Below are 24,770 nucleotides of genomic sequence, written 5' to 3'. Positions count from 1 at the left end.
TGTCCAGAACAGGCACATCTATAGAGACCAAAAGTACATTAGTGGTTGCCAGGGGCTGGGGGGAGTGACAGCTTAATAGGTTTGTGTCTCTTTTGGTGGTGATGAAAAGTCTTGGAATTAGATAGAAGGGATGGTTGCACAATGTTGTGAATGTAATAAATACCACTGAATTGTACAGTTTAAAATGGTCAGTAATTTTATGTTACATGAATTTTACATCAATAAAAAAAGAAAGGAAAAACCCACAGTGCTTTTAAAAATAAAATCTAAAATGACAATTCAGGGAAAAAAAAAAAAAAGGAATGTGTAGATCCATGAAACTGAAAAGTCTGGGAGGATTCCTGCTGGCTTGAGACATGGCTGCATCCTGGGGCAAGGATGCCTCTACCCCTCGCTGTCTCAGCTCTGGGTCCATCTCTGTGGCCCTCCCGCGGGGAGAGGATTTGGCCACCGCTGGTTCTGGTGACATGTGCTGCTTAACAAGCAAGCGAGGCGACACCTCCCCAGCCTGGGTCATGGGTCTATCTGGGGGTGTGGGGTCCTCTGACTGACCTGGCTCCAGGCTGCAGTCACTCCTCGCGGGCTGAATGGGTTACTACGGAATGGGAAAAGGGTGATTCCCTGAAGGAAAGGATCCTGGGCAACAAAAATAAATCCTCCATGGAGCTTCTACTTGGCTATCTCACCCTCCACCCTGGAGACCCTCCTGCTGCTCCCCTCCCCATTTTTTCTTGATTGAGGACATTATCATCCACTCCACTCCCAAACGACACACATCAGCATTCACACCCACATGTACCGCATTCACCCTGGACCCATCTGCTGTGCGTGTTCTGCTGGGACCCCGAGTTGGCTAACTGGGCAGCCATAGGCAAGAGGGGCAACTATGCAGTATTTCAGGTGAATTTATTGCAAAAAATAAAACAAACTCCAGTGGCTTCTTCTATGTGAAGTGTCTGTAACTGCACCCTGCTTCAGTATAGCAAATAACTTTTGGAATGGAAAAACAAATTCTAGAACTCATGGCCTACACCAGTAGCAACTAATTCATAGTGCGGCTTTATCTGGCATTATTCTGAAGGATGCTGTGTCTTTTAAACACCTATGTAAAACCTAATGACTATCTGAAAACTTTTAGCAACAGTGTTTATAAGACAACTAATTCTGAAAATTTTTCTGCTATTGCTTTAGTACCACTAGTTCAGATGATGTTATATATATTTCTTGCTAACTTATAAAATGGTGTTCGAATGTGATCTAAATATTTACCATTTCCTTGTATGTGTCAAGTGTTTCACAAAATAATATATCTTCAAATCAACTGCATAAACATATTGTACAAGATAGAGGAAGTTTCAATACCAAACTGTCTCATGACTGAATTATAAAGATTTCACATCATTTCAACCTTTAGACTAAGTTGGATTTGTTGGAGGTGCGTTCCTGATTCTTCTCTGGCTGCATTATCAGATAATAATACCACTGTATTTTGGAAGCAGGCTGCTCATCCAGCATATCTGTTGCAATGATTTTATTAGTACAGGGCTTAACACCTTTTTTACAGATAGTTTATATTTATTTTAAGTGTTCAAGATAGTCTCTGACTCTGAATGACAAAGCTGAGCATCTGATAATGAGACACAATTCCTGAATTCATTTGTAGTGTTTGTCAAAAGAAAGTCATTGCAACTAAATGCAATGCGGTACTCTGGATTGGATCCTGGAATAGAAAGAAGACATTAATGGAAAAACTGGTAAAATCTAAATTAGTTAATAGTAATGTATCCAGTTTCTTAGTTGTGACAAATATATCATGGTATTGCATGATATTAACAATGGGGAAACTTGGGTATGGGTGTACGGTACTTCTCCGTGCTATCTTTGTAACTTTTTCTATAAACCTAAAATTATTCCGAAATAGAGTTGTTGTTGTTTTTTTAAGTCATTGTTGTTTTCCTTAATTGATTTCAAAAGTATTATAAATCTAAATATTAAATACACTTGTTAATGAAATACAACCTAATTTGCTTTATATTTTGGGGTTTGGGGTAAGATTTTGTTCACAAAAAGGCCTCCACCATTACAAAAATAATGTCTAAATAATGGTCTAAAGACCTTTAACCACTAGAGTGAAGTCCAGACTCCCCAGCAGCACAGTGCAGGAAAGAGCAGGGGCTGTGAAGCCAGATGGACTGAGTCTCATCCTGGCTCTACCACTTCTGTACAAATTGGGCAAGTTATTCTAATGGTCTGAGTCTCGCTTTTCTTATTAGTAAAGTAACACTGAAGATGCCCAGTGAAAGCCAGCTCACTGGTCACGCCACGGTGTATGAGGTCCAGAGACCGTCTCAGCCTTCCCCTGCACCCCCTCGGCACTGCAAACTCCAGCTACCCTGGCTTCTCCTCGTCCACCCTTCACCTTCTGGGCCCGCTCGCTGCCCAGCTCTTGCACATGGTGTTCCCTCTTGCTGGACTTCTTGCATCTGGCAAACTTATGCACATCCTTTTAAAATGATTCAGATCATCACCATCTCTAAAAGCCTTATCCGGATCCCCCTACTTCTTCTTCTCTTTCAAAAAAGACTTGAGGCAGTCCTAAACAGAGCCAGCCACTCACTCTCTCTTCTACACACTTCTACAGTGCTTGCCACACTCTTACTTAATTGCTCTGTATGCGTCTCTCCCCTCCACCTAGACCATGGGGTCCTCAGGAACAAAGACTGGGTCTTGTTCCTGTCTCTCTCCAGCATCTGACATACAGCAGGCACGTCAAGTGTGTAAACAAATGACTGACTTTCACCCAGGAAATGAATCAACTCATTCCCTTCTGTGTACAGTTGCCTGCATCGTCTAAATCATTTCATGAAACAGCATGGGAGACTTCTATTTAAACATCTTTTCATAAAAATTTTACAGGCAACTAGTATTTTAAGTATAAGACAGACTATTCTGGGTACTCCCTCCTAAAAATCATTGGTGCATACAGTGGCTGCCTAGGTTATAAAAATAGCTTGATATCCTACATCTTATTCACACTGTAATGGTGAGACGTAAAGAACATAAGTGCCCGTGAAGAAGTTAACATTAAAACTTTTTAGGTAGTACAATTATATTTCATTTTAAAAGGGCATTCCTTTTAGTAAACTTTCACCAGCTCCTGAGGCAGAAGTCAGATGGATTTGGGAAAAAAAAACACACACACACACAAACAGTTCTGTGTCCATATATTTTTGTAAATAGACGGCTATTTATCTTTCAAAGAAAAGGGGATTAAAATGTTACAATCACACTTGTGGTTTGGCAAGTCATGGCCTCTCAAATCCCGCCAGGGTTCTGCCGGGGTCAATGCAAATGTGCTTTCTGGGGACCCTGTGGCCACCCTGGGCAAGCTGCTTCCTCAAATACATCCGCTGTTATTTCAGTGGGAGATGCCTGGCCAGCGGCTTGGCAGTCCCCGCACTTAACGACTGCTACGTGTGAGCTGTCCCCGCACCTGGAGGGACTCGGAGCCAGGGGTGCTAAGTGCAGAACACGATGTATAACTGGAGAAAAGAGAAGAAAGTTCTCTCCGGGAGCTGAGAAACTCCTGGCTCTCATTAGCACTGTGCAAATGCTTATGTATTACGTGACCCCTTGATTTTTTTCATCTTGTCCTGTCTTGCCCTCATTTGCTTCACTATCCAGTATGGACCACGCAGATAATTCCTTCAAAGCTCTCAAACTCCTGCCCTTTTATTGCCCCAGCTCTACAACCCCCCCTGTCGATGCTTCTGTAATTCAGAGCTGAGCAGGGATGGAGGAAATTGTTCGACCCTGTGGAGGTGCATCACTAAACCAGTCTTAGCTGTTACCTTGGTGGAGGCTGGCAGTCCTTTTGCTTGTCCTTGGTTAGCTCCTTCAGAAGCGAATCCAAAACTCTATTACTCTCCTCAAAACTACCCGACTGCCTTCTCCATTCTCAGCAGAAAACCTCAGCTCTTTTTCACAGAGAAAACTAATATCGTCAGACTCAGTCCCTCTCAAATGACCCTCCTAGTCCTCTTCTTCACATCCACTTCCCTCTAACCTTACACGTGTCCCTCAGTCCCCTGCCGCCTCACGAGTGTCCTTCCTGTCCAAAGCCTGGTCCCCCACCCACCCTGCCCTGTCAAGGCCTTCTCAAGGCTCCCTGCCACCACTACCCCCGCCCCCCGCCGGCCTTTCCCCTTAGACCACAAACCCAAGTTCCGAGTCTTCCACTCTTAACAACAACGGACATCACTCCCCCAGCCCCCCATTCGAGACCTTTCCCAAGGGAGACATTTCTCTGGAACTGCCACTCCACTTCTCATATGAGCTTCTCAGAACACTCTACACTTCCTATCTTCATTCTCTATCGTTTCATGTCTCGATCCAACATGACATTTTTCAATTACAACAATTCCATGTTAACTCTAGAAATTTAGGCGACACCATATCAAAACATGAAAAGCTTCAGTTTTGAGACTCCATCCCTTAGAATAAACGCAGTTAATATGTTGGTATAAAATCTTTGTTTTTTTTTCCTGTCCACGCATCAATGACGGTCTGTAAGGTAAAATATTATATATTAGAGGTGCACGTATTTTTTGAACTAGAGAACTAGTGGACACTTAGACTGCTCAGGACTGGTCCTGACTGGACTCCTTTCCTTGTGTTTCCGCCCTTTGCTGTCCCTTCTCACTGCACATTCTCCCAGAGGTCTGCACTCCCAGCTCCCTACCACTGACGCGCCTCCTCTCTGTGTCTGCATTACAGCCCCGCCCTGCTGGTAATTCCAGATCCCTCCATCTTCCTGCCCTCTTGACACCTGGATCTGGACATTCCACAGGAGAAGGCAAAGTTCAGCATTTTCCTCCCTGTATCTGTGCCTCCACCTATATACACTATTCCCAGTTCAATAAGCAAGTAAGCAAGCAAACAAACAAAAACCAAAAAACCATGAAATTCCCCTCCCCTCCCAAAAAAACGTACACAAAACTCCCCACCCCATGCTACTCACATGCAAACCTCCCACAAACATGGCTGGGTGTTCCCTCCACTCTCCTCTCCCTGCTACTTACAGCTACTCCCACAGATGAGTCTTTTCTTCTCCACCTCCCACTGTTCATGGGTGGACATGTATCTCTCTTGGAACATATTCTGACAGTCCCCTAAACCAGTGTGTCTACTTAAGTGATGAAGTTCTGGGGTCAAAATTATTCTGGATAAGATTTTCTTATTATTTTCCAGACTTCTGCATTTTCTTATTTTCTAAACTCCAGCCAATGATAACCTGCAACCTCATTGATATTATGACACATTGCCTTCACTTTTCCAAAACTGAATTCAGGTAATCTTGACTTTTTGCTTGTCCTGCTGTTGAGAGGGGGCCCAAACACCCTCAGTGGGGCCAAGGGGTCTCTGGGAAAGTCTGGACCCCTCAGTATTCAGGGGTCAAGGGTCACAGGAGGTCCAGGCCACTCACAGAGAAGGTGGCAGGGGTCCTTGGGACTCTATCTTCAAGGAGATGGCAAAGATAATAGTGGAAGCTGACTTCTCCCACTTCCCTACCCTTTGCTTTTCTCTGCTCCTTGTCATGTGATATGGATTGCTAGAATTGGGAGGGGACTACAATTTGGGGGTGATTGCAACACGCTTCTTGTTCAGGATGCCCAGTTTGGCACTAGCTGAAGGTATCTATTGCCCTGGTGGTTGGTCCTGGGTCCAGTCATAGGCCACAAGATTGGGGAACTCCCCTAAGAGTCCATGAGCCACGATGTCTGCTTTGGGGTATTTCAAAGCCTCAAGGGCCATGTTTTGCGGGGGAAAGGACTCTGGTACTGATGACAATTTCCCCATTTCTGGCTTCACTATCCTTCAGCCAGATGGGTGCTAAAGTGGTTTTCTATCTAATCAAAGGAGACCATATCATTTCCCTACTTGCCCTCAAGATAAAGTAAAACCCCAAAGTCTGTCACTTCAGACTATCTCTGTAACTTTACCTCTCGGCTGTCTCTGCACCTTATACCCCAGCAAGTCCAAACTAAATACCGCTCCTTGGACGCACTATGCTCTTCCTAGAGTTCCCATCTGTGTATACACTGCTGCCTCTGCCCAGCATGCCTTCCCCATCTACTTGTTGTCTGCCTAGAAATTTTCCACTCAAATTTTGAAACACTGGTCAAAAATCAATCGCTCTGTGAAGCCCTTTTCCCCCTTCCAGAAGCTCCTTTCCTACCACCAACCCAGGTGGATATAATTTCTCTCACATGCTTACTACTTCCACATGTCAGGGGTACTTTGTGGTTGCTCTATATGCCTGCCTCCTCTGATTTCCCCAGGGCCAGCCTCTCTCATCTTTACATCCCTGGCTCCTTGCACAATGCCTGGCGCTCAGCTGGTGCTCAATAAATGCTGCCTAAATGAAGAGAGGTAAGCGCTTCAGACAGCAGAAAAGGGAAAGGGGCTTGAAGGGTGCTAAGTCTGAAGGGTGCTTCTGAGCCAGGATCAAAGTTGAGTCAGGGAAGAACTTAAAAGCTGGCCATGGGAAAAAGGGGATGACGACAGGGCACTGACTTTCTAAGCATTCTGGACTAGGACTTGGGAGACTTGAGAGAAACTGATCATTTAAGGCAAATATACCACTGCCCAAGGCAGCTGGGTGGGGGTACCAACAAGACTATAAGATCTTATATTAACTTCAGAGAGCAGAAACATCTGGTAAAGCCACAGTGGGCAGGCAGGCCAAGTTCAGCAGCAGGTTAGCCAGGACAGCCCTGTGACCAACAGGAAGGGTCACAGAGGAAGAGAATCAATCATTTAGGCAAGAAGGAAGTGCAAGAACCAGCAGCAACATGGGGGCCATGACAGCTCAACGGGGCCAGACATCAACAACCCACAGGGGGTTCTCTACCACCAGGAGGGGGCCACAGGGGCTTCTCCTGCCCATTTTGGTCCAGGCCCTGGCTGGCTCACCACTCAAACCCCCCTCCACCCTCAGTGCCCATCTGAATCTGGTCCCCTATCTGGAGCCTGATGACCTGGCAAGTTTTCCTCCTTTTTTTTTTTTCTGAGGACTTCGAGGATTTAACAATAAGGAACTCTCAGCTAGCTCCCCACTCACACACTGAAACAACTTAAAGGAAATAGATAATCCATTTGCCAGCCAACATTTCTGTTTTGAGAGTTTTCTTTTTCATATCAACACTTCCATGAATTCAGAATTTGATCAACTCTTTGCTACACAGTTTGACATTAACAAAACATCAACAGTCTGCAACCTGCTGGTGTCAGAAAGGAACATCTTAAAACTTTCTGGACTCCACATGAAGACAAGCTTCCAATCCCAATCTTTGATCTCTATTATAAAGCAGTACCAATAAAATATTGTAGAGATTTATGGGTGAGCTTTCATTTGAGCTGTTTCACACCTAAAATAACAAGAGTGCTTGGGCCAAGAGGCAGAAAATTTAAGTTTAGGTTTCAACTGTTTAGGTTTTCTTCTACTTTTAAAATGTAATTCACTTATTTTTAAAAATAAACTTAAAATCTCTGATTATATCTCATTTCCCTTCCAGAGAAGGTGGTTGAGAGAAACTACCTGGGCAGAGGGGTAAAGTCCTTCTGAGACAGCTGTCCCCTGTCCTAACAGAATCATCTTTGGTCAAAATAACAGTGTTTTTTCCCCCATGTGATTTAAATGGATACCATTTCAATTTATCTTTTCTCTTAACAAGAAAAACCAAATAGTTATTACTGTGAGCAAAGACCCAATAAAAAGGATTTCATTAAAAAGACAGTAAAGTGGGACAATTCCCCGAATCAAGTTCAGGTTGTAAGTCTGACATCAGTCACTTACAGGTCACTAGCACCTGAAGGAAAATAAATCAATGCCACGTTCACTATAGATGCCTCCCCCCCCCCCAGGCCTCCCAACACACACAACACACAACACACAACATGCAACACACACAACACACGCTCCTTCTCCCATGTGATGAGGTTGGGAGGACGGATTCAGCCAAATGAGAAGGCAGAGAATCTGGAGGACGGAAAAGCAGCTTGTCCAGCTTTTAAGAAGACCTTTATAGGCAAAGTAAAGTGAAAACAGCAGAAAAGTTCCTGGACGCAGTCCTTCAAGAAACAAAAAGGAGGAGGAAGAAAGGTCAGAGCAGTGGTTCAAAGGAATCAGAAGGCACAGCGGCTGCTGTCCAAGGTTGCGGGCCGGCACATGCTCCTGCCAAGCAGGAGGCGGTGCTGGGCAGCGGGGATGCGCTGCAGCTTGGAGCAAGGCAACAGGGGGCGCGGGGCCCCTTCCTCTACCAGCTCCCCACTTTCAGAGTTTAGAATCAGAGCCCCAACTCTCCAGCCCCAAAGAGAACTTCTACAATCGGAACAACCACAAAACCTAAGTAAAGAGAACAGAAAAGGAAACATGCTTAGCTATTTAATCCAATTTTATTTTTTCATTTTCTTATTATGAAACTTATCTCTTGGTTCAAAGAATGCAGCAACTGGACAAGAGACAGGCACCTGTTTAGAGGAAGAACCTCCAACTGTGTCTAAAATTCTTACCTATTCCAATCTGAAGGGCAGAGTTAAATTTTCTATACACAGAGAACATTTCACATTTATTCACTTGATATGGCCTTTAAAATTTAAGAGATTGTTGTTCTTATTTCTCTTTCTGCGGTCGCGGTTACTGCTTCTAGGGGGAGTGGCGGCCGGTAGCTGAGCCCTCAGCTCTCGGGGCTGCTTAAAGGGTACCGGCGGCGGGGGCTCTCTCCCAGAGGCGAGGGCGAGGCGGAGGACTTGGCCGGGTCCTCGGCGGGAGGCGTGCAAGGTGTGGAGAGCGGCGATAAGGACAAGACACTCTTCATCCAGTAGGAGTATGCGCCAAAGAGATTTATTCAGGGGTGATTACAGGTTATATAGGCTGGTAAGAAGGGTAGGGCTGGAAAGGAGGTGAAGTAGCCTTAAATGGCAATACTGAAGGGAGAGGGGCTAGGATTGGTTCTGAGAGGACGCAGGAGCCGTTGCAGCGGGCGGGGGTTGTTCTGGCCACGGTGCATGCGCGCTGGCGGTGGCAGGAGTGGCCTTGGCACAAGGGAGTGTGTGGGCAAGATAAGGAAGTGGGGAAAGGGCAGTTGGGAGAAAGGCGGTTTCCTCCGGCAAGCCTCCCCTGCCAGTGGCATTTTGGGTGAGGAAAAGGGAGCTGCCTTGACCTCGCTCCTCAGGCTCGGGGGGGCTGCAGAGGGCACTAACGCCCGTACCTACTACCCTCCCCAGGGGGTGATATCAGGTCCCCTGGCCCAGGCCTGGTAAGTCGAGGTACAAGCTCAGTCACCCGCAATTCCCCTTTCTTTTCTAATTAGAGGAAGAGGCTTTACCGGAGAGGTTCGCTAAGGGTGAGGGAAGGGGGAGGTCAGGGAAGGGAAAAAGGGGTTGACGGTGGCTCAGCGAGGCTGGAGCTCAGTGTTGGTGTGGTGCCCGGGCGCTTGACAATGGCTTCGCTGCAGCGGGCTGGGCGAAGGTGAGGGGTTTAAAGTTCAGGGGTTCAGAGAAGCTGGAACTCGAGGCGAGAGCGATGTTCAGGTGATTGAGAAGGGCCTCGCGGTTGGCGAGTCGACCGGTGGCATTGAGGACGCGGAGGGTTGGCTGTCATCTTGGAGTGGGGGGCGTCAGAGGTGGCGAGTCGCTGATACTGGATTTGCACGAACGAGGAAAAAATGGCATCCGTTTGTTTTCTTACAAGCTGGACAATTTTGCGGTTGAGGCAGGGTCCTAAGATGAGAGCTAGAATAATTATTAATAAGGGGCCAAGAAAAGGAAGGATGTATGGGAGAATGGGAGTGAAAAAACTGGACCAATAACTGGTGGCTTCACGATCTCTTTTACGCTTTTCCAGTCCCTCTCGGACCCTTTTCAGGCTGTCCTCGACGAGACCTGTGGAATTGGCATATACACAGCACTCTTCTCCTAGGGCGGCGCAGAGGCCTCCTTCTTTGAGGAGGAGAAGGTCAAGACCTCGGCGGTTTTGGAGCACTACCTCAGAGAGGGAATCGACAGAATTTTTTAGATGGTAAATAGCGTTTTGTAAGTGATGAATGTCTTCGTCAACAGCCGCCCTGAGGTGAGTTAGGGCGGAGCCTTGACTGGCTAGTGCAGCGATTCCGGTGCCAGTGCCAGCAAGACCTAGGAGGGAGGCAATTGTGAGGGCGGTGATGGGCTCTCGCTTTTGCAGAAGGGCAGGAGCTGCAGTTTTTTCCAGACGGAGGAAGAAGTCTTTTTCGCTGTGGTATAAGACCCTAGGGATAAGGACAATTAGGAGGCAGGTTTCTTTATATTCACTGATGATATTCGTGCTGAGACAGGGGGTAAGTCCTGTAGAGGAGCAGAGCCATTGGGAGGAGTTATGAGGAATGAGAAATTTGGCAGAGCTGCTGGGAGATGAGTAGTTGGCACAAGCTGTGAGGTTGGGAGAGTTACTTGAGCGAGGGCGGACGCACTTTCCCGTATAGGAGACTGAATGAAAGGTCAGGGGGACGGCAGAGGTATTCCAATTGCATTCCAAGGGGCTGTTTTCTGTGCTTTCTGAAAAGGAGAGGTTGGAGGCAACGGGCTCGTACAGTGAGGAAGAGGTGGAGAGGCAAAGCCAACAGGAGGAGGTAAGATTGGGGTAGGAGACATTTAGTGAGGTGAAGGTTGCTTGGATAAGGTTGAAGAGGGGAGAGGAGTAATGAGAGGGGGGTAGAAAAGGTTGGGGTGGTGGGGTTGGCGATGCGTTGTTTGTAGCTGAGGTGCGGCCTCCGGATGCGCTGCTTGTACTTGAAGTGCGGCTGGAGGGCTGTGGAAAAAGGGGGTTAATGACTTGGTTGGGACTTATGCCAGAGGGTGTTTTTAAAGCAGTATTTTGGCATGATTGGTTTACAGCCTCCTTTTCTATAAGAATAAGTGATTCTCGGTCGGCTCCTTTCTTATAGATTTTGAAGCCCCAAGTTTGACCGAGTAACCAGGAGGGATTAGTGGGGAGCTGCACTGTAAGATTAAGATGTGTGCAGGATCCCTCACTTTCTTGGCCAAGCCAGTTAACTGTAGGGAGTTTGCACCCTGTAGGGGTCCATTTTAAGGTAAGGTAATGATTAGGAACAGGAGGCTTCCAATTAGTGGCTAATGTTTTACACCCCCAGTATGCACAGTAGTACTCGTTGGGGGAATTACAGTACGATTTTCTAGGATTTGAGGATGGGCACATGTAATATTGGGCCTGGGGATCACTTACCTTTCGAGCGCAGGTTTCTTCGACTCTGGAGACAAAGGTGGTGAAAGGCTTACTCGGCTCCTGGAAGAGCTTGGTGAATTTATTAGGCCGACAGGCAGAGCAATTGGCAAACGCGCGTAAGGCGATGCCTCTGAGGACAGTCCAGAAGGTAGCAGGGACATTAATATAAGCAGACACATTTAGAAATGCTCCAGTGCCCAAATAGGCTTCGGGGGGATGATAGACTCCAAGGGCTGCGTCTTGCTCACTTTGCTTAGCTGCTTCTGCCTGGAAGTGAGCACGCCAGTCAACAAACTGACCGGGGTTAAGAATGGAACGGGCAAGCGAGGCCCAGTCTTGGGGGATGCAATAGTCCATGCCGAGATCCTGCAGTATTTGGGAAGCGTATGGGCTACCTAACCCGTCCTCCTTGACGGCCCTGCGAAGCTGCTTGATAGTATCTGAGTCAATGGGATACCAGTCACACGGTTTCTGTGGGGTGGGGGCAAGGTTAAGAGGAAAGCAGCGAAAAGCACGAGAGAAAGAAGGACGCGCTTGCAGAGGGCTTGGCGCGGGAGTGGGGGTAGGGGGAGCGTTGTCCCAAGGGTTGCCTTGAGGTGTAGAAGGCAGCCAGGGGTTGTTAGTCGGTGGGGTGGGAGGAGCGGCGGCAGCTGCCGGTAGCGGCTCTGAGGGGGAGCTCGCCGGAGGGGGAGGCGGGAGTGGGAGGCCCCAAGCGTCGCAAGATGGCGGCGCGGTGGGCGTGGCTAAGACACAAGATGGTGGATCAGCCCCGCCCTGTGAAAGGGCGGGGCCCAAGGCATAAGATGGCGGACTAACTCCGCCCTGTGAAAGGGCGGGGTAAAGCGTATGCGGTTTCCGGCCCAGCTTAGGGCTGATGTCATCGCTGGAGCATTTCCTCCCCTCGATGGAAGAAGAAGGAGGAAGTTCGCCATCTTGGCGTGGCGCAGTGTTATTTTGCTTTTTGGGAGTCACCTCGAGCGCGTTGTTAATCTGCTCGACTAAGGACTCCGTGTCCGAGTCATGATTTGAATTAGTATCGCTATCTGAATCTGTTGGCTGGGTAGATAGGGCCTCCTTGGATTTAACGGGGCCTCGATCAGGGGGGAGGGAGCCCTGAAGGCAGGAGCGGATGGTTATCAAGGTGGGGAGCAAGCCGGGAGGGAAGCGCTTGCTCTCATGTTCCATGGCGTTGGTGACTCGATCAATAAGACGATCATAAATAACAGGGTCCCAAAGATGGCAAGTGGTGAGCCATGGGTTAAAGGGCAGCAGGAGGTCCCAGTATACTTGCAGCTGCCGGACAGACACTTTACAGCGATGCGTGTCTAGGAGACCCGCTAGAGCACGAACTTGAGGTGCCTGGCACGTAGATAGACGATTACCCATAGCTGAGGGGGGAGGAGGGGAGGTTGTTTACCGAGCAGAGAGAATGAGATAAACCGTGGCCGCGAGGCCGAAGGAGACGGCGAGAGCGGAAAGCAGTGCCCTTTGGCAACGGGAGCAGTCAGGGGGGGCGGTTGCAAAGAGGCACACGGCGCCAAATGAGGAAATAAAGATACAAAGAACTACAGCAAAGTAATGGAGGGGAAGAGGGAGAGCGTTAGGAGGAACGGGGGTCATAGAAGTGCGCATACAAGAGGACGAAGAGAGCGTGGGGGAAGGGAGGAGCGGCTTCGGAGCGGTGAACCTCACACGGCTCCGGAAGCGGCGAAGGAGAGGCGGCCCTTACCTTGCAGGCGAGGAAACGGGAAGCTGGAGAGGCGTCCGGGCGAGCGGGCGACCTGCCGAACTGTTGTGTGGAGACGTTCCTCACACGGGGCACCAGTTGCGGTCGCGGTTACTGCTTCTAGGGGGAGTGGCGGCCGGTAGCTGAGCCCTCAGCTCTCGGGGCTGCTTAAAGGGTACCGGCGGCGGGGGCTCTTTCCCAGAGGCGAGGGCGAGGCGGAGGACTTGGCCGGGTCCTCGGCGGGAGGCGTGCAAGGTGTGGAGGGCGGCGATAAGGACAAGACACTCTTCATCCAGTAGGAGTATGCGCCAAAGAGATTTATTCAGGGGTGATTACAGGTTATATAGGCTGGTAAGAAGGGTAGGGCTGGAAAGGAGGTGAAGTAGCCTTAAATGGCAATACTGAAGGGAGAGGGGCTAGGATTGGTTCTGAGAGGACGCAGGAGCCGTTGCAGCGGGCGGGGGTTGTTCTGGCCACGGTGCATGCGCGCTGGCGGTGGCAGGAGTGGCCTTGGCACAAGGGAGTGTGTGGGCAAGATAAGGAAGTGGGGAAAGGGCAGTTGGGAGAAAGGCGGTTTCCTCCGGCAAGCCTCCCCTGCCAGTGGCATTTTGGGTGAGGAAAAGGGAGCTGCCTTGACCTCGCTCCTCAGGCTCGGGGGGGCTGCAGAGGGCACTAACGCCCGTACCTACTACCCTCCCCAGGGGGTGATATCAGGTCCCCTGGCCCAGGCCTGGTAAGTCGAGGTACAAGCTCAGTCACCCGCATCTTTCCATCATAACACTATAGTTTTTGTAGATAAAAGGGATTTTAGTCTCTCATCTCCCTTTTCTAAGAGGCCCTGGGTTTGGTCAACAGCAGGAAGTGTGGACTGGATGGCTCCAACCTGAGCTCCCATTAGGTGGAGTCAATGTACAAATATCAAAGCTGTGTTCTTGGGAGGCCAAGCTAAGAATGAGGCACCTGGATTTTGATGTGGTTCCTCTGCCTCGGTAGGCTGGGCATTTACTAAGAAGATCCCAAACGGAGTGGAAGTCACCCCCCACCCACCATATACATATAGACATATAACACATAACAGCCATATAGACAAGTGCACAAGTCATACATGAAAAGTTTTTCCATGTTAATCAGTATCCAGATCAAAAACCATTAGAAACTCCCTGACCCTCCCACCCCCTAGATCCTCCTTCTCCCAAGGGTAATCACTATCCTGACTCCTAATAGCATAGATAAGAAGTAGGATTGCTGGGTCACAAGGTATGTTATATTGTTCCAGTTTGCTAATGCTACCGTTATGCAAAACACCAGAAATGCACTGGCTTTTATAAAGGAGTTTATTTAGTTATAAATTTAGAGTTCTAAGGCCGTAAAAGTGTCCAAAACAAGATATCAGCAAGAGGATACCATCACTGAAGAAAGGCTGATAGTGTCCAGAACACCTCTGTGAGCCAGGAAGGCAGGTGGCTGGCATCTGCTGATCCTTTGCTCCCAGGTTGTGTTTCAGAATGGCTTTCTCCAAAATGTCTCTGGTTCTCCCTTATCTTCTCCGGGGGCAAACTTTGGGCTTCATCTCTTAGCTTAGCATCTCCAAACATCTTTCCGTCTGCACCTCCAATCATTTCTAAGTGTCAGCAAGCATCTGGGTCTGTGTCAGCTCTTAGCTTCTCTCTTGAATACTCCAGTGAACTAATCAAGACCCACCTTGAATGGGTGGGGCCACACTTCCATAGAAATAATCCAATCAAAAGTATCACCCACAGTTGGATGAGTCACATCTCCATGGAAACACTCAATCAAAAGTTTCCACCTTAATCAAAAAACTAATAAATCTGACCCCACAAGATTGCATTAAAGAACATGGCTTTTTGGGGGACATAATATATCCAAACCAGCACATATACATTCAACTTTAAAAGATAAAAACAGTATTCCAACGTGGTTGTACCAATCTACTTCCCCCCCAGCAGTGAGAGTTCCCATTACTCTACATCCTCGGGGACACTTGGCATTTTGTCTTTTTATTTTAGCCATCCTGGTGGGTTCTGCACGATTTTAAGGTAAGAGTTGGGTCTTTCTCATACCTTTCCCAACAAAGCAAAGGTCAATGAATTGCCAGATATCCCAACTAGAATGTACATGGGCTCCCTGTCTCAGGCTGCCCGGGTGGAGTAGATAAGGTTGGCAGGCATCCACTGAGGGGTGGGTGAAGTTGGCGGGTCATGGAACCAATGATCTTTATGGGTCCTCCAGCTCTTGATACTAGCAGAGCGTGGGGGGGGTACTTAGAGGAGCGTCAAACAGCATCTTTGTGTGTCCACCCTTTGTGAGACCCAGGGTTGATGAGTGTGTTCCTCATTCCCCTCCGTGGCCTGCCAGAAAATCCAGGGCCCTTCTAGATAACTCACGGCAGTTCAGGTGTTGGCTGGCTACCTCACGTTGGGGGGAGACCAGAAGTTGAAGCTAGTTACTATGAACAGAAATACCAGATAAAGGAATGAATAAAATTGTGGACAAAGAATATTATTAATAGACAGGATGAACTCCACAATGGGGTTGAAGAGATCATTGTCAACTGTTGGGCTGGGCTAGATGAGGGGAGCCAAGCTTGGGCCACAGGCATCAGGATCTCCATTCCTAAAGGACATGGTTGTAGTCAAGGCCTAGAAGAGTCACTGCCCTTTTAAGAGGTTAGTTATTAGACTGGAATGAGAGGAACAGTCAGTAACACTAGGTAGAACCCAGAAATCCTGGAAATTTTGGACTGCCCTGGAGGAGTTCTGTTCCAGAGGTGCCAACACCTTCATGGGCATCATGTAGGCACTTTGCTAGAAACTGTAGACCAAGGACTCTATGACATACTCTTCTTGGGGTTGGCATGAAAACCGTGTGGTTATGAGTAGTCCAGGACCATGTGTGTGTGAGGTAGGAGGGTGCTGGAGATCTGCCCAAGGCTGGGCCGGGGAAATGAATGATGACTTCAGTTGTGTGACCACCTTTCTGTTAAGCAGAGATTCTGTGCTTTTATTGATAGCAGATGGCTAGGAACTTAAAGGCCAAATGGCATTAGTTTATTTGACCTGGCTGAGGTCCATCTTCCACATGTCGCATGTGATGCCAGGTTTGGTTGAGGTAGGAAGATCTTAATCTTGTGCATCAGAACAAAGACCCAGAAGGTCTCAGGTCTGGGGGAATGAGTAGGGACCTCAGATGATGGCCTTGCTGAAGTTGTGATAGTACTGGCAGAAGTGGGTTTCAGAGGAAAGAATAAGAAGTGAAGAAACCCTTGACACAAGCTGATGACTCCCTTTGTGGAGAGCCCTGATTTCTGGCTTGAAAAGACAGGGTACTATAATAGTTGGGTGAGCTTACAAACCTTGGGTCCCAGACTGATTATGCATCTGGAAAATGGGCACAACTACTCTGCCTCTATGTCTGAATACACTCCTGGCAGCTGATATGTTCACTGGGTATCCTGGACAACGTGTGAGAGGGAGGTGGTGGGTACGGTGGAGGTGCTATCGGACCATTACAGAGGCAGAACTGACAAGACATAGTCAACGACAGTTTCCAGACAACTAACTGGAAACAAACAGAATCCAGGAGAACAGTGGCTCTTAAGAAGATCCACCACCCCTTTAGCATTGCCAGGATGAGACTTATCCTTCCCAATGGCCAGGGCCCAGGCATGGTGAGAGCATGGGGTTGGATTCACTGGGACCCTAGGAGTGAGGGCATCTCTAGGGTGGGTGGCACATGGACCCCTAGTGGCCAGTCTTGCCAGAGTTTACACAGAGAATGTCCACACAAGGCCAGCCCATTCTGGGGAACAGCAGGAAGTGTGGGTTCAGGTGGCTGGAAGTATGAGTTTCTCAATCACTTGTTTTAAAAGGGGTGGGGGAGTGAAGAGAAGTCCTAAGAGAAGGGGACCACTGATCCTGCAGACGTGGCTCTATGCTGGTGCCAAGATCTATAATTTCATAAAGGTTGGGGACTCATGGAACTGCCTCTCCAGGGCCTCTCCAGGCTGCCTATGCTGGTGGTTTTCTCAAATCTATAGCTTGGTGCCCTGCTAAGTAGCTCCAGCTGGAGCAGGCAGCAGGGTGAACTTCTCTCGGAGTTAGAGAGGCAGTAACCAGAAGCACAATGGCCTACCAGCACATTCTGCTTTGGAGGGTAGAGCTCAGAGTCTGGCTTGTCCTTCTGCCAGTTGTATGGGCATGTAGGCTGCTGGTGGGAGCTGCCAACCAGATTAGGCAGTGGAGGCAGAATGGAAGATGTTTCCTTTCCATGGGTGGTGACACTGGGCAGTTCTGAGAATGGAGGAGATCTGGCCCTTGGACTGATCTCTTGTTCCTGAGTGATGGAAGGGTATCCACCCCCAAAACACCACGGTATGTGTGGGTGAGTGGTGGGGATATACCTCTCACCTGAGAATAGTCAAGGAGCAAATAACAGAAGTCACGTCCTAGGGCATGGGGGTTGAGGGGAGGGGAGGTTCAAGCTAGTGGAGGCAGCAACCCCAAAACTGGACTGCTGAATCCAGGGAGGTTGATGGGAAGTGCAAGTCAATATATAGCCAAAGAAGTAAGAAGGGTCAAATGAGCAAATGAACAAAGATGTCAAGAGGGGGAGAAAGAAATCTGGAGGAGGGGTAGAAATAACTCTCCAATGGTCTTATCCACCACTGGCCCCAGGGGCTACCAGAGTGCCTGGCAGATAATTGGCCCTCAGTAAATACTTGTTGAAGGCGAGGGTTCTTCACGTTGTCTTTATGGATGTGCCAGGCACAGGTACACAGACTGGAAGGGATGTTTCGAAAGGGTTTGTCCAATCCCTTCATCGCACAGATGAGCCTAGAGTGGTTTACAGACAGTGACTTAACAGGAAGGGTGGAGACAGGACTGGAACAAAAAGCCCAGAGCTCCTCGTTTGCCTGTGCTTTCCCTCGCCTGGATTGGGTTATCTTGTAAAGGGTAGGGCAGGGCTAATGGAGTCCTGCCCTTTAGAACAAGGTTCTGCAAACTTTTTCTTAAAGGGCCAGATGGTGAGTATTTTAGGTTTTGCTGGCCACACAGTCCCTGTCACCACTATTCAACCCTGCCGCTGTACTGCAAAAGCAGACATGGAAGAGACATGACGACATAAACAAACGTGTTTCGGTGAAACTTTACAAAAACCGGTGGCTAGTGTGACCTGGAGTTCGCTGACCCCTGCTTCGGAACATTAGTCTGAAAGCAGCTATCCTTGGCTCATTTCTTTCTGAGGCTGACCACTCGCTACTCACATGGCAGGGCCAGAATGAAGGCCTGAGATGAACACCTGTGTCTTCCCTTGGCCTCTCCTTAGCCTGGTTTCTCACAGGAAGAATCACAGTAACAGAGGGTCTACCCTTTCCCAGGGAAAACCATTTTTTTTTTTGAAAGAATATTCTACCTTGTTAGTGGTGAGAAAAGATAGACAAGACTGCTGTTCCACATGATTTTTTTTTTTTTTTTTTTTAAGGAAAGGAGAGGACTAAATGGAAGCACATTTTTCAATCCAAGAAGCTGGAGACTGATCTTTACCTTCTGTACCAAGTAGACGCTAGTGGCTCTCTCAGCTGCTACTTTATCCAGATCAGATCCCTCAGGAACAAAGTAACTCACATCAGCGATGTGAACTCCCACTTCAAAGTTGCCTGTAAATGCATGAGAAGGACTGTTAGCCTGGCACGGAAGGCAAGGGAAAGACCCCCAAGAATGCACACCCGACAGAGGGCCATGGGCCCAAAAGCACGGGTCCATGGTTTTCGTCTTGCAGGGGATTCTACCTACCCACCCACCTCCCCCCGTGACTTGCACTATTGTTACTTTCCTCATTGTCCACCCAAGAGCATAGGATTTTAATCCTGAATAAATAAGACTAACCACTTTCACAAGTGGTTTTCCATTTCTCAAGGGTTCTTAATTTTGAGTAAACATCGCTGGCCCTGCAGAAGAACACCTGGCTCATTTATGATGCAGAATGAATCCGTTCAGGACACCAGAAGTGAGTTAATCTCTGAATCCTGCAGTCTCTGCCTCTGAAAGGTGTGCCCTTCCTGTCCACTCCCACGGGCCAAGGCCCTTATTCTGCCCCATACCTGGTGTCCCTACCTTGCTTCTGGTCCCCCTTGACCAACCTCACTGTGGTTGCTAGTGATCTTTATCAACATGGTCTGGCCATGTCACCCTTGGCCTTTTAGTCATGTCCTTGCCGGACCTCATCCCATCTGCCCTGTCAGCCTTCAGGCCCCGCCGCCCTCCACAATGTTTTCAGGCAGCTAACATGGGAAACCTCTTGCTATTCCCTGAACAGTTCTTACCCCATTCAGATGCTTGCTTGACTTCAGCTTCTCCCTACCCTTGGAATAATCTCCTCAAACGGACCTGCCTATCGAAGTCTTCCTTGCCTTATAAGGGTCCACTGGAAGAGAATCCCCAGACAGTAAGAGATTCCTCCACCCTCTGCAGAACTAAAGCCCCTCATCTGCCCTGGCGATGCTTACCAGGGTCCTTTCTCAGGGCTCTCATTACTACCGGATACACGCCACATCTTTCTTGGCTGACTGTCTACTGTCAGCCTCTCCTGACGGCAGACGCTCTGGCAAGGCTGGGCTTTGGGGAGAGGTCACTGTCACATGCCCAGTGCCCAGCACACAGTAGGCACTTGGTAAGTACTCGGTGAGTGAGTGAATCAATCACTGGTTTATTTGCCTGCTGCTGTTTCCTTTCTAGTAAGAGACCTGCTCCCCCCCCCCCCCCTTGCTTTGGGTAGAGCTGTCTTTCAGCAGGCCCTGCCTTCTCTCCCAGTGCTACCAGAGACCAAGGTCGGTCAATCAGACTTTGGTGGAATTCCACCTTAGGTGGGGCGGGGGTGGGAGATAGGTTATAAACTTAAAACTTGCAGTTGAATATCCCATAAATCATCTATAAAATATAGAAGTGGTTTGCTATATATGTGTGTGTGTGTGTATACATACATAAATATGAAAATGTACAACATGTACAGAATATAAGAAAGATTACACATGTAAAGTAAGTTTTTAGTTTGAAGAGCATATCAAGGACAAACAGAAGTCCTGTGAAGACCCAAGCACAGAGCTGGGTTTGTGTTAATGTAAATACTTGCTTGCTACAATTCCACTACACCCCAACCCTGGACACAGTGACTGGTCCAAGCTGAGGTGTGTGACCCACAAGATTTACCCCGAGTCTTTTCAAGGATTGATACAGATTTCAGGAAAGAGGGTCTCTCTCCTGGGATCCCAGACACTAAGGATCACATAAGCCTGGAGGCTGCCAGGAAACAGCTCTGCTGAGTTATCATGCCAATATAGAAAAAAAAATAGGTCTAAGAAATAAAGGGAGAATCACAATGGCCTCGTTTGAACTTGGGATCCCGCTGAACCTGAAACTAGTCTGCATGTGGACTTGACAGTTTTGAGCCATTCAACTCCCTTTTTGTTATGACTCACTGAAAGGAGTCCTACCTGAGGCAAAAGTCAACTCAGATGAGCTTTGGAACACATCACCCCTGCCCTTGGGTCACCTGCACAGCAGGCCTGAGGCATCACACAGTTTAGCTGCAAATTCTGCAGCTATTTAGCTATTTATCATCCTCTTCCTGTTCTTTTTTTAAGTGGGGAGATTATTCTTCCCTCATTTTTAAAAACGGAGAAATGATTAAAGATGGGGTGCTTAAAATAAGGAGTTCAGGCAAGGGACAGAATTTAAGAGTCCCCATTCCTCATGTGGTCTCACACCCAGAGAAAGCCCTCCTACAGGGCATCCAGACCCTTAGATTTTTCTGTCTAAAACTTCAACATTATCACATTAGGGAAAACCTCATTGCACCTAAGGGATCCTGGCTGCTATGGGATAATATAACAGATCTATTTCCCACAGAGAAAAGGGCTGTCTGGAAAGCTGAGAAAAACCAGAGAGGCTCCAAAAGTTCAGCATTCTTGGTGCTGAGTGCCACGCGGCTGTGCTATTGGGAGCCCCGAAACCCACCCTCCGATGATCGAGGAACCAACATCTCAGCGAATGTGACCAGGAGTGCCAGATGGCTTGGCTTCCAGTTCTGATATTACAAGTATCTAAAACCAACACTTGGAGAAGGTAAAACCAAGTGCCTTCGTTTGAAGTCAGACTTGTAATATATTGGTCTAACAGGTAAATATTGACTAAAGGAAAAGAGAGAGGATTATTACATCATGATATAAACCATAATTTTAAATTCAGTCTGTGTGTTGTTACTACACATGAACTTTCTGTCCTTAATTAAAATTGACAAACTGACGAAGAGTTCATTACAGGAGATAAAACACGAAGGAGGCCAATCAAAACATATCTGAGAGGCTTAAGTTTCACTGAGAATTCCCAGCAGAGCCTCTAAACCAGCAAAGAGAAGCTCTCTTATACTCTGCTTTGGACATTTTTAATGGAAACCCTAAGTAAATATTTTATTACATATATTTACATAATGTGAACTTGCAGAACTCTTGAGGTAGTGGCACTGAAGGTTTTATTCAATGGAAGATAAAATATAAACCCAAAAGATTTTATAGCAAATGCTGCCAGAATGTTTAGGAGCAATTTCATGTCTTAAAATATACTTCCAGAGAAAAGTATTTTAAAAATTTAAAATTTTCATCTACTGGGGCTGAGGTGAGTCCTGTGAGTTTTGAAGAACAGTGGGAGCAGAGAGTAAGAATCTCCAAGGCAGACCATGTCTGGCTCACTTTGTGCAGAGTCCACAAACTTAGATAAACACAAATACCCCTTTGAATGAACCCGAGAGGACATCAGAACTGCTTCATCCAATTAAAACACTAAGAAAACCTAACTCAGGGGCTTAGAGATCATCTCCCAGGTGGGTCAGCCACTTCCCCATGGTGTCCCTGCCAGGTGGCCCCAGACATATACTCGAGGGTGGGGGTCCCTTTTCTTGAAGTCACTTGCTCCTCTTTCTGAAGAGCTCTGGTTGTGAGACGGTGCTTCCTTTCAAGGATCGAGGATACTTGGCCACAGAGCTGCTTGTTTACGCCAGCACTGGGCATACATATGAGGCAGGTGGAGGGGTCCACCATCCAATGGGGAGGGCAGATATGCCAGAAGATGGTATGATGTTACTGGTGCTATGACAGAGGAAGGTTACAAAAGTACAGGGGAACATGTTGAGCTGAAATCTGCTTTCCTTAGCTGAGAACACATGTGAAAGTGCTTTGTAATCTCTAACAACTACCTGCATATAATGAGGACAATGATGATGATAAAAATGATAAGGATAGCAGGAACAATCATTTATTAAATGCCTTTTTGATGCCAGGGGCCCCACACGTATTAATCTAACGTTTACAACAGCTGTGCTAACCATACTTCACAGACAAATCATTTGAGGCTCTGGGACATTCCAAGTCATCTTGTCTAAGGGGACCTCACTAGCAAATGATTTGAAGATTTGAAGCCAGGTTGGATTTAGAGCCTTTGCTCCTTTGATTACCCCACATTGTCACTGTAACTCCAGAAAAAAGTGATATAACCTGATTTTTCTTCTCAGTGGGCCACAGCTCAAAATCCCACCTCCTCTGATGACTCAGCGGAAGCCATATTCTTGGCGACTAATTCAGAAGTCCTGTCAGGGACTTTTCCAGCCTTGTTCACAGCCACACACTTGTCCCTGCCAGCTCTTTTGGTTCCTACTGTCAACTTCCATAGCCACTTGCAGCAGAACCTGGTTACAGAGCAACCACTAAGCTATCAACTCTAGCTCTATTTCATTATAAAAAGTCCTCTTGAGGACTTCAAACAATTCCTTTTTGTAGTCATCTTTACCTGGTGGCAGAGTGTTTTCCAAAGTACTAAAAGGCCTGTACCAGAAGTGAGCACTCTCAGTGCTGCCTCCTATTGCAGTGGGGATGTATCAGGCCACCCTTAGCATGAGTGAGATCAGTGCTGTCCAGATTTTGGTCACTTGAGATTACCTTCACCCACAGCCAGGACTGGACAATGGTGAGGGAGGCTATTTTTAACCACGGTGGGAAACTCCTCACAGAAAACAGTATTACATTTGATGCCTGGAAACACATTTAATTCAGAATGTAGGTGAACAACACTGTTTAATGTACCTCACCAACAACAAATAAAATAAAATAAAATAATTGCTTTTGTCCAGGTCATAAATGCCTTTGTGTCACTAAATCCAAACCTTTTTTAGGTGTGACATGGCCTGACCTTCTAGCAGCACCTGAGACCTGGTGATTTCTCCCTCCTTGAAACATACTTCCTTTGGCTCCTGAGACCCACTCCCAGTCTCTCACCTCTGAGGTTGCTCCTTCTCAGGCTCCACTTCCTCTCCTCGTTCCTTCTAAGCTAGCTAACCTCTGAGCTCTGCACCAGGCAGCCTTCTCTTCTAGTTCTGTTCTCTCTCGCTGCACTGTCTCATCCACTCCCAGGGACTCAGAGTACCATCCATGGGCTCTTGGCTCCTAATTCTATCCACCAGCCCAGATTTCTCTGAGCTCTGGATTTACATACACAGTCTTCCTGGGAATCTCCACTTGTGTTGCCTGTCCCAGGAAGAGGGATCGCCTCTACCCAGGTGGCTAAACCAAAAAGAAACCTAGAACTTTCTCAGACCCATGTCAACCCATCACTCTGAACTCTACCTCCCGAACCCCTCTCAAACCCATCATCACTGCCCTGACCAGGGCCACCATTGCTTCTTTTTGCGAAGACCTAACAACCTCCTTATTGGTTTCCTTGCATATTTTCCTCTCCTCAAATTCATTTTCCACACTGGAGACAGTGCTTTTTCTGAAATACATACCCACCTATCATACCCAACTGTGCAAACCCTCCAGGGGCGCCCACTGTCCTGACCAGCCTGATTCCCTTCAGCCTCACTTCTTCCACTCCTCCCTCTATACGCTGTGCTCTATCACTGATTCATGATGAGGCAACATCAGCCTTTTGGACGGGACAAAATTCTTCATTGTGTGGGTGTGACACGTGTTTAATTTTCCGAGCCTTTACCCTGTAAATGCCAGTTACATCCCAAGTCACTGTGATGGAACTTCTTACAGCTGTTCAAACTCATCCTGCCCCTTCACCTCCAGACCCTGGCCCACACTGTTCTCTCCCTGTGCAGGGTGCTCTCCCCCCACTTCCTTCCCAGACAGCTCCTAGTAGTCCCTCAGATCTTGGTGTCAGGCCCAATCCCTCTGCAAGCTTTCCAGAGGCCCTAGACAGGTTCACCCTCCTCTGCATCTTCTTACAGATCCTTACACACCCCTCACTGCAGCTCAACGCCATTTCTGCAGGTACCTTATGAGATAGCTCCCCTCCATCCGTAAGCAGCGTGAAGGGCAGGGAAAGGAACATGCACATAGACAGTCTGACATTCACTGAATGAATAATAGTAAAAATATAACAAAAATATGGGGCAGACTCACTGACCCTCCTAGTTGCCTGTGCAGGGTCTGGGTCCGCTCCACCCCAGCTCCACCCAGAGAGTGTGAGCCTGTGCTTGCACATGCCGGGTGACTTAGAAGGCACTACTTCCCAGTGTAGCCCACTTGTCCTCAGAAAGCAATGGCAGTTACATCACCCCCCCTCCACTCCCTTTTAAAGTCCACATCTGTCTTTCTACTTTCCACTTACTGCTCCTGGGTCTACCTCTTAGGGCTGCCCAGAACGAGCCCCTCTCCTCAGAGGACAGCAGTCTGGCTGAGAGAAATGA

At 47.8% G+C, this 24,770-nt stretch overlaps 1 protein-coding gene across 5 annotated transcripts in view; it reads right to left on the bottom strand.

Annotated features, from left to right (window-relative positions):
• The window catches only part of DIS3L2 (DIS3 like 3'-5' exoribonuclease 2), a 483,331-nt gene that overhangs the window by 96,816 nt on the left and 361,745 nt on the right, over positions 1-24,770 (bottom strand). For all 5 annotated transcript variants that reach the window (XM_037848473.1, XM_037848472.1, XM_037848477.1 and 2 more), the window contains exon 11: positions 18,572-18,684. In XM_037848473.1, the coding sequence (XP_037704401.1) occupies positions 18,572-18,684 (113 nt within the window). The remainder of the gene's footprint in view (positions 1-18,571; positions 18,685-24,770) is intronic.

This window comes from Choloepus didactylus, chromosome 9 (genome assembly GCF_015220235.1).
Source record: "Choloepus didactylus isolate mChoDid1 chromosome 9, mChoDid1.pri, whole genome shotgun sequence".
In the NCBI taxonomy this organism is placed as follows: Eukaryota; Metazoa; Chordata; class Mammalia; order Pilosa; family Megalonychidae; genus Choloepus; species Choloepus didactylus.
The sequence above is the reverse complement of the archived record's forward strand: the minus strand, read 5'-3'. Positions and strand labels throughout refer to the sequence as shown.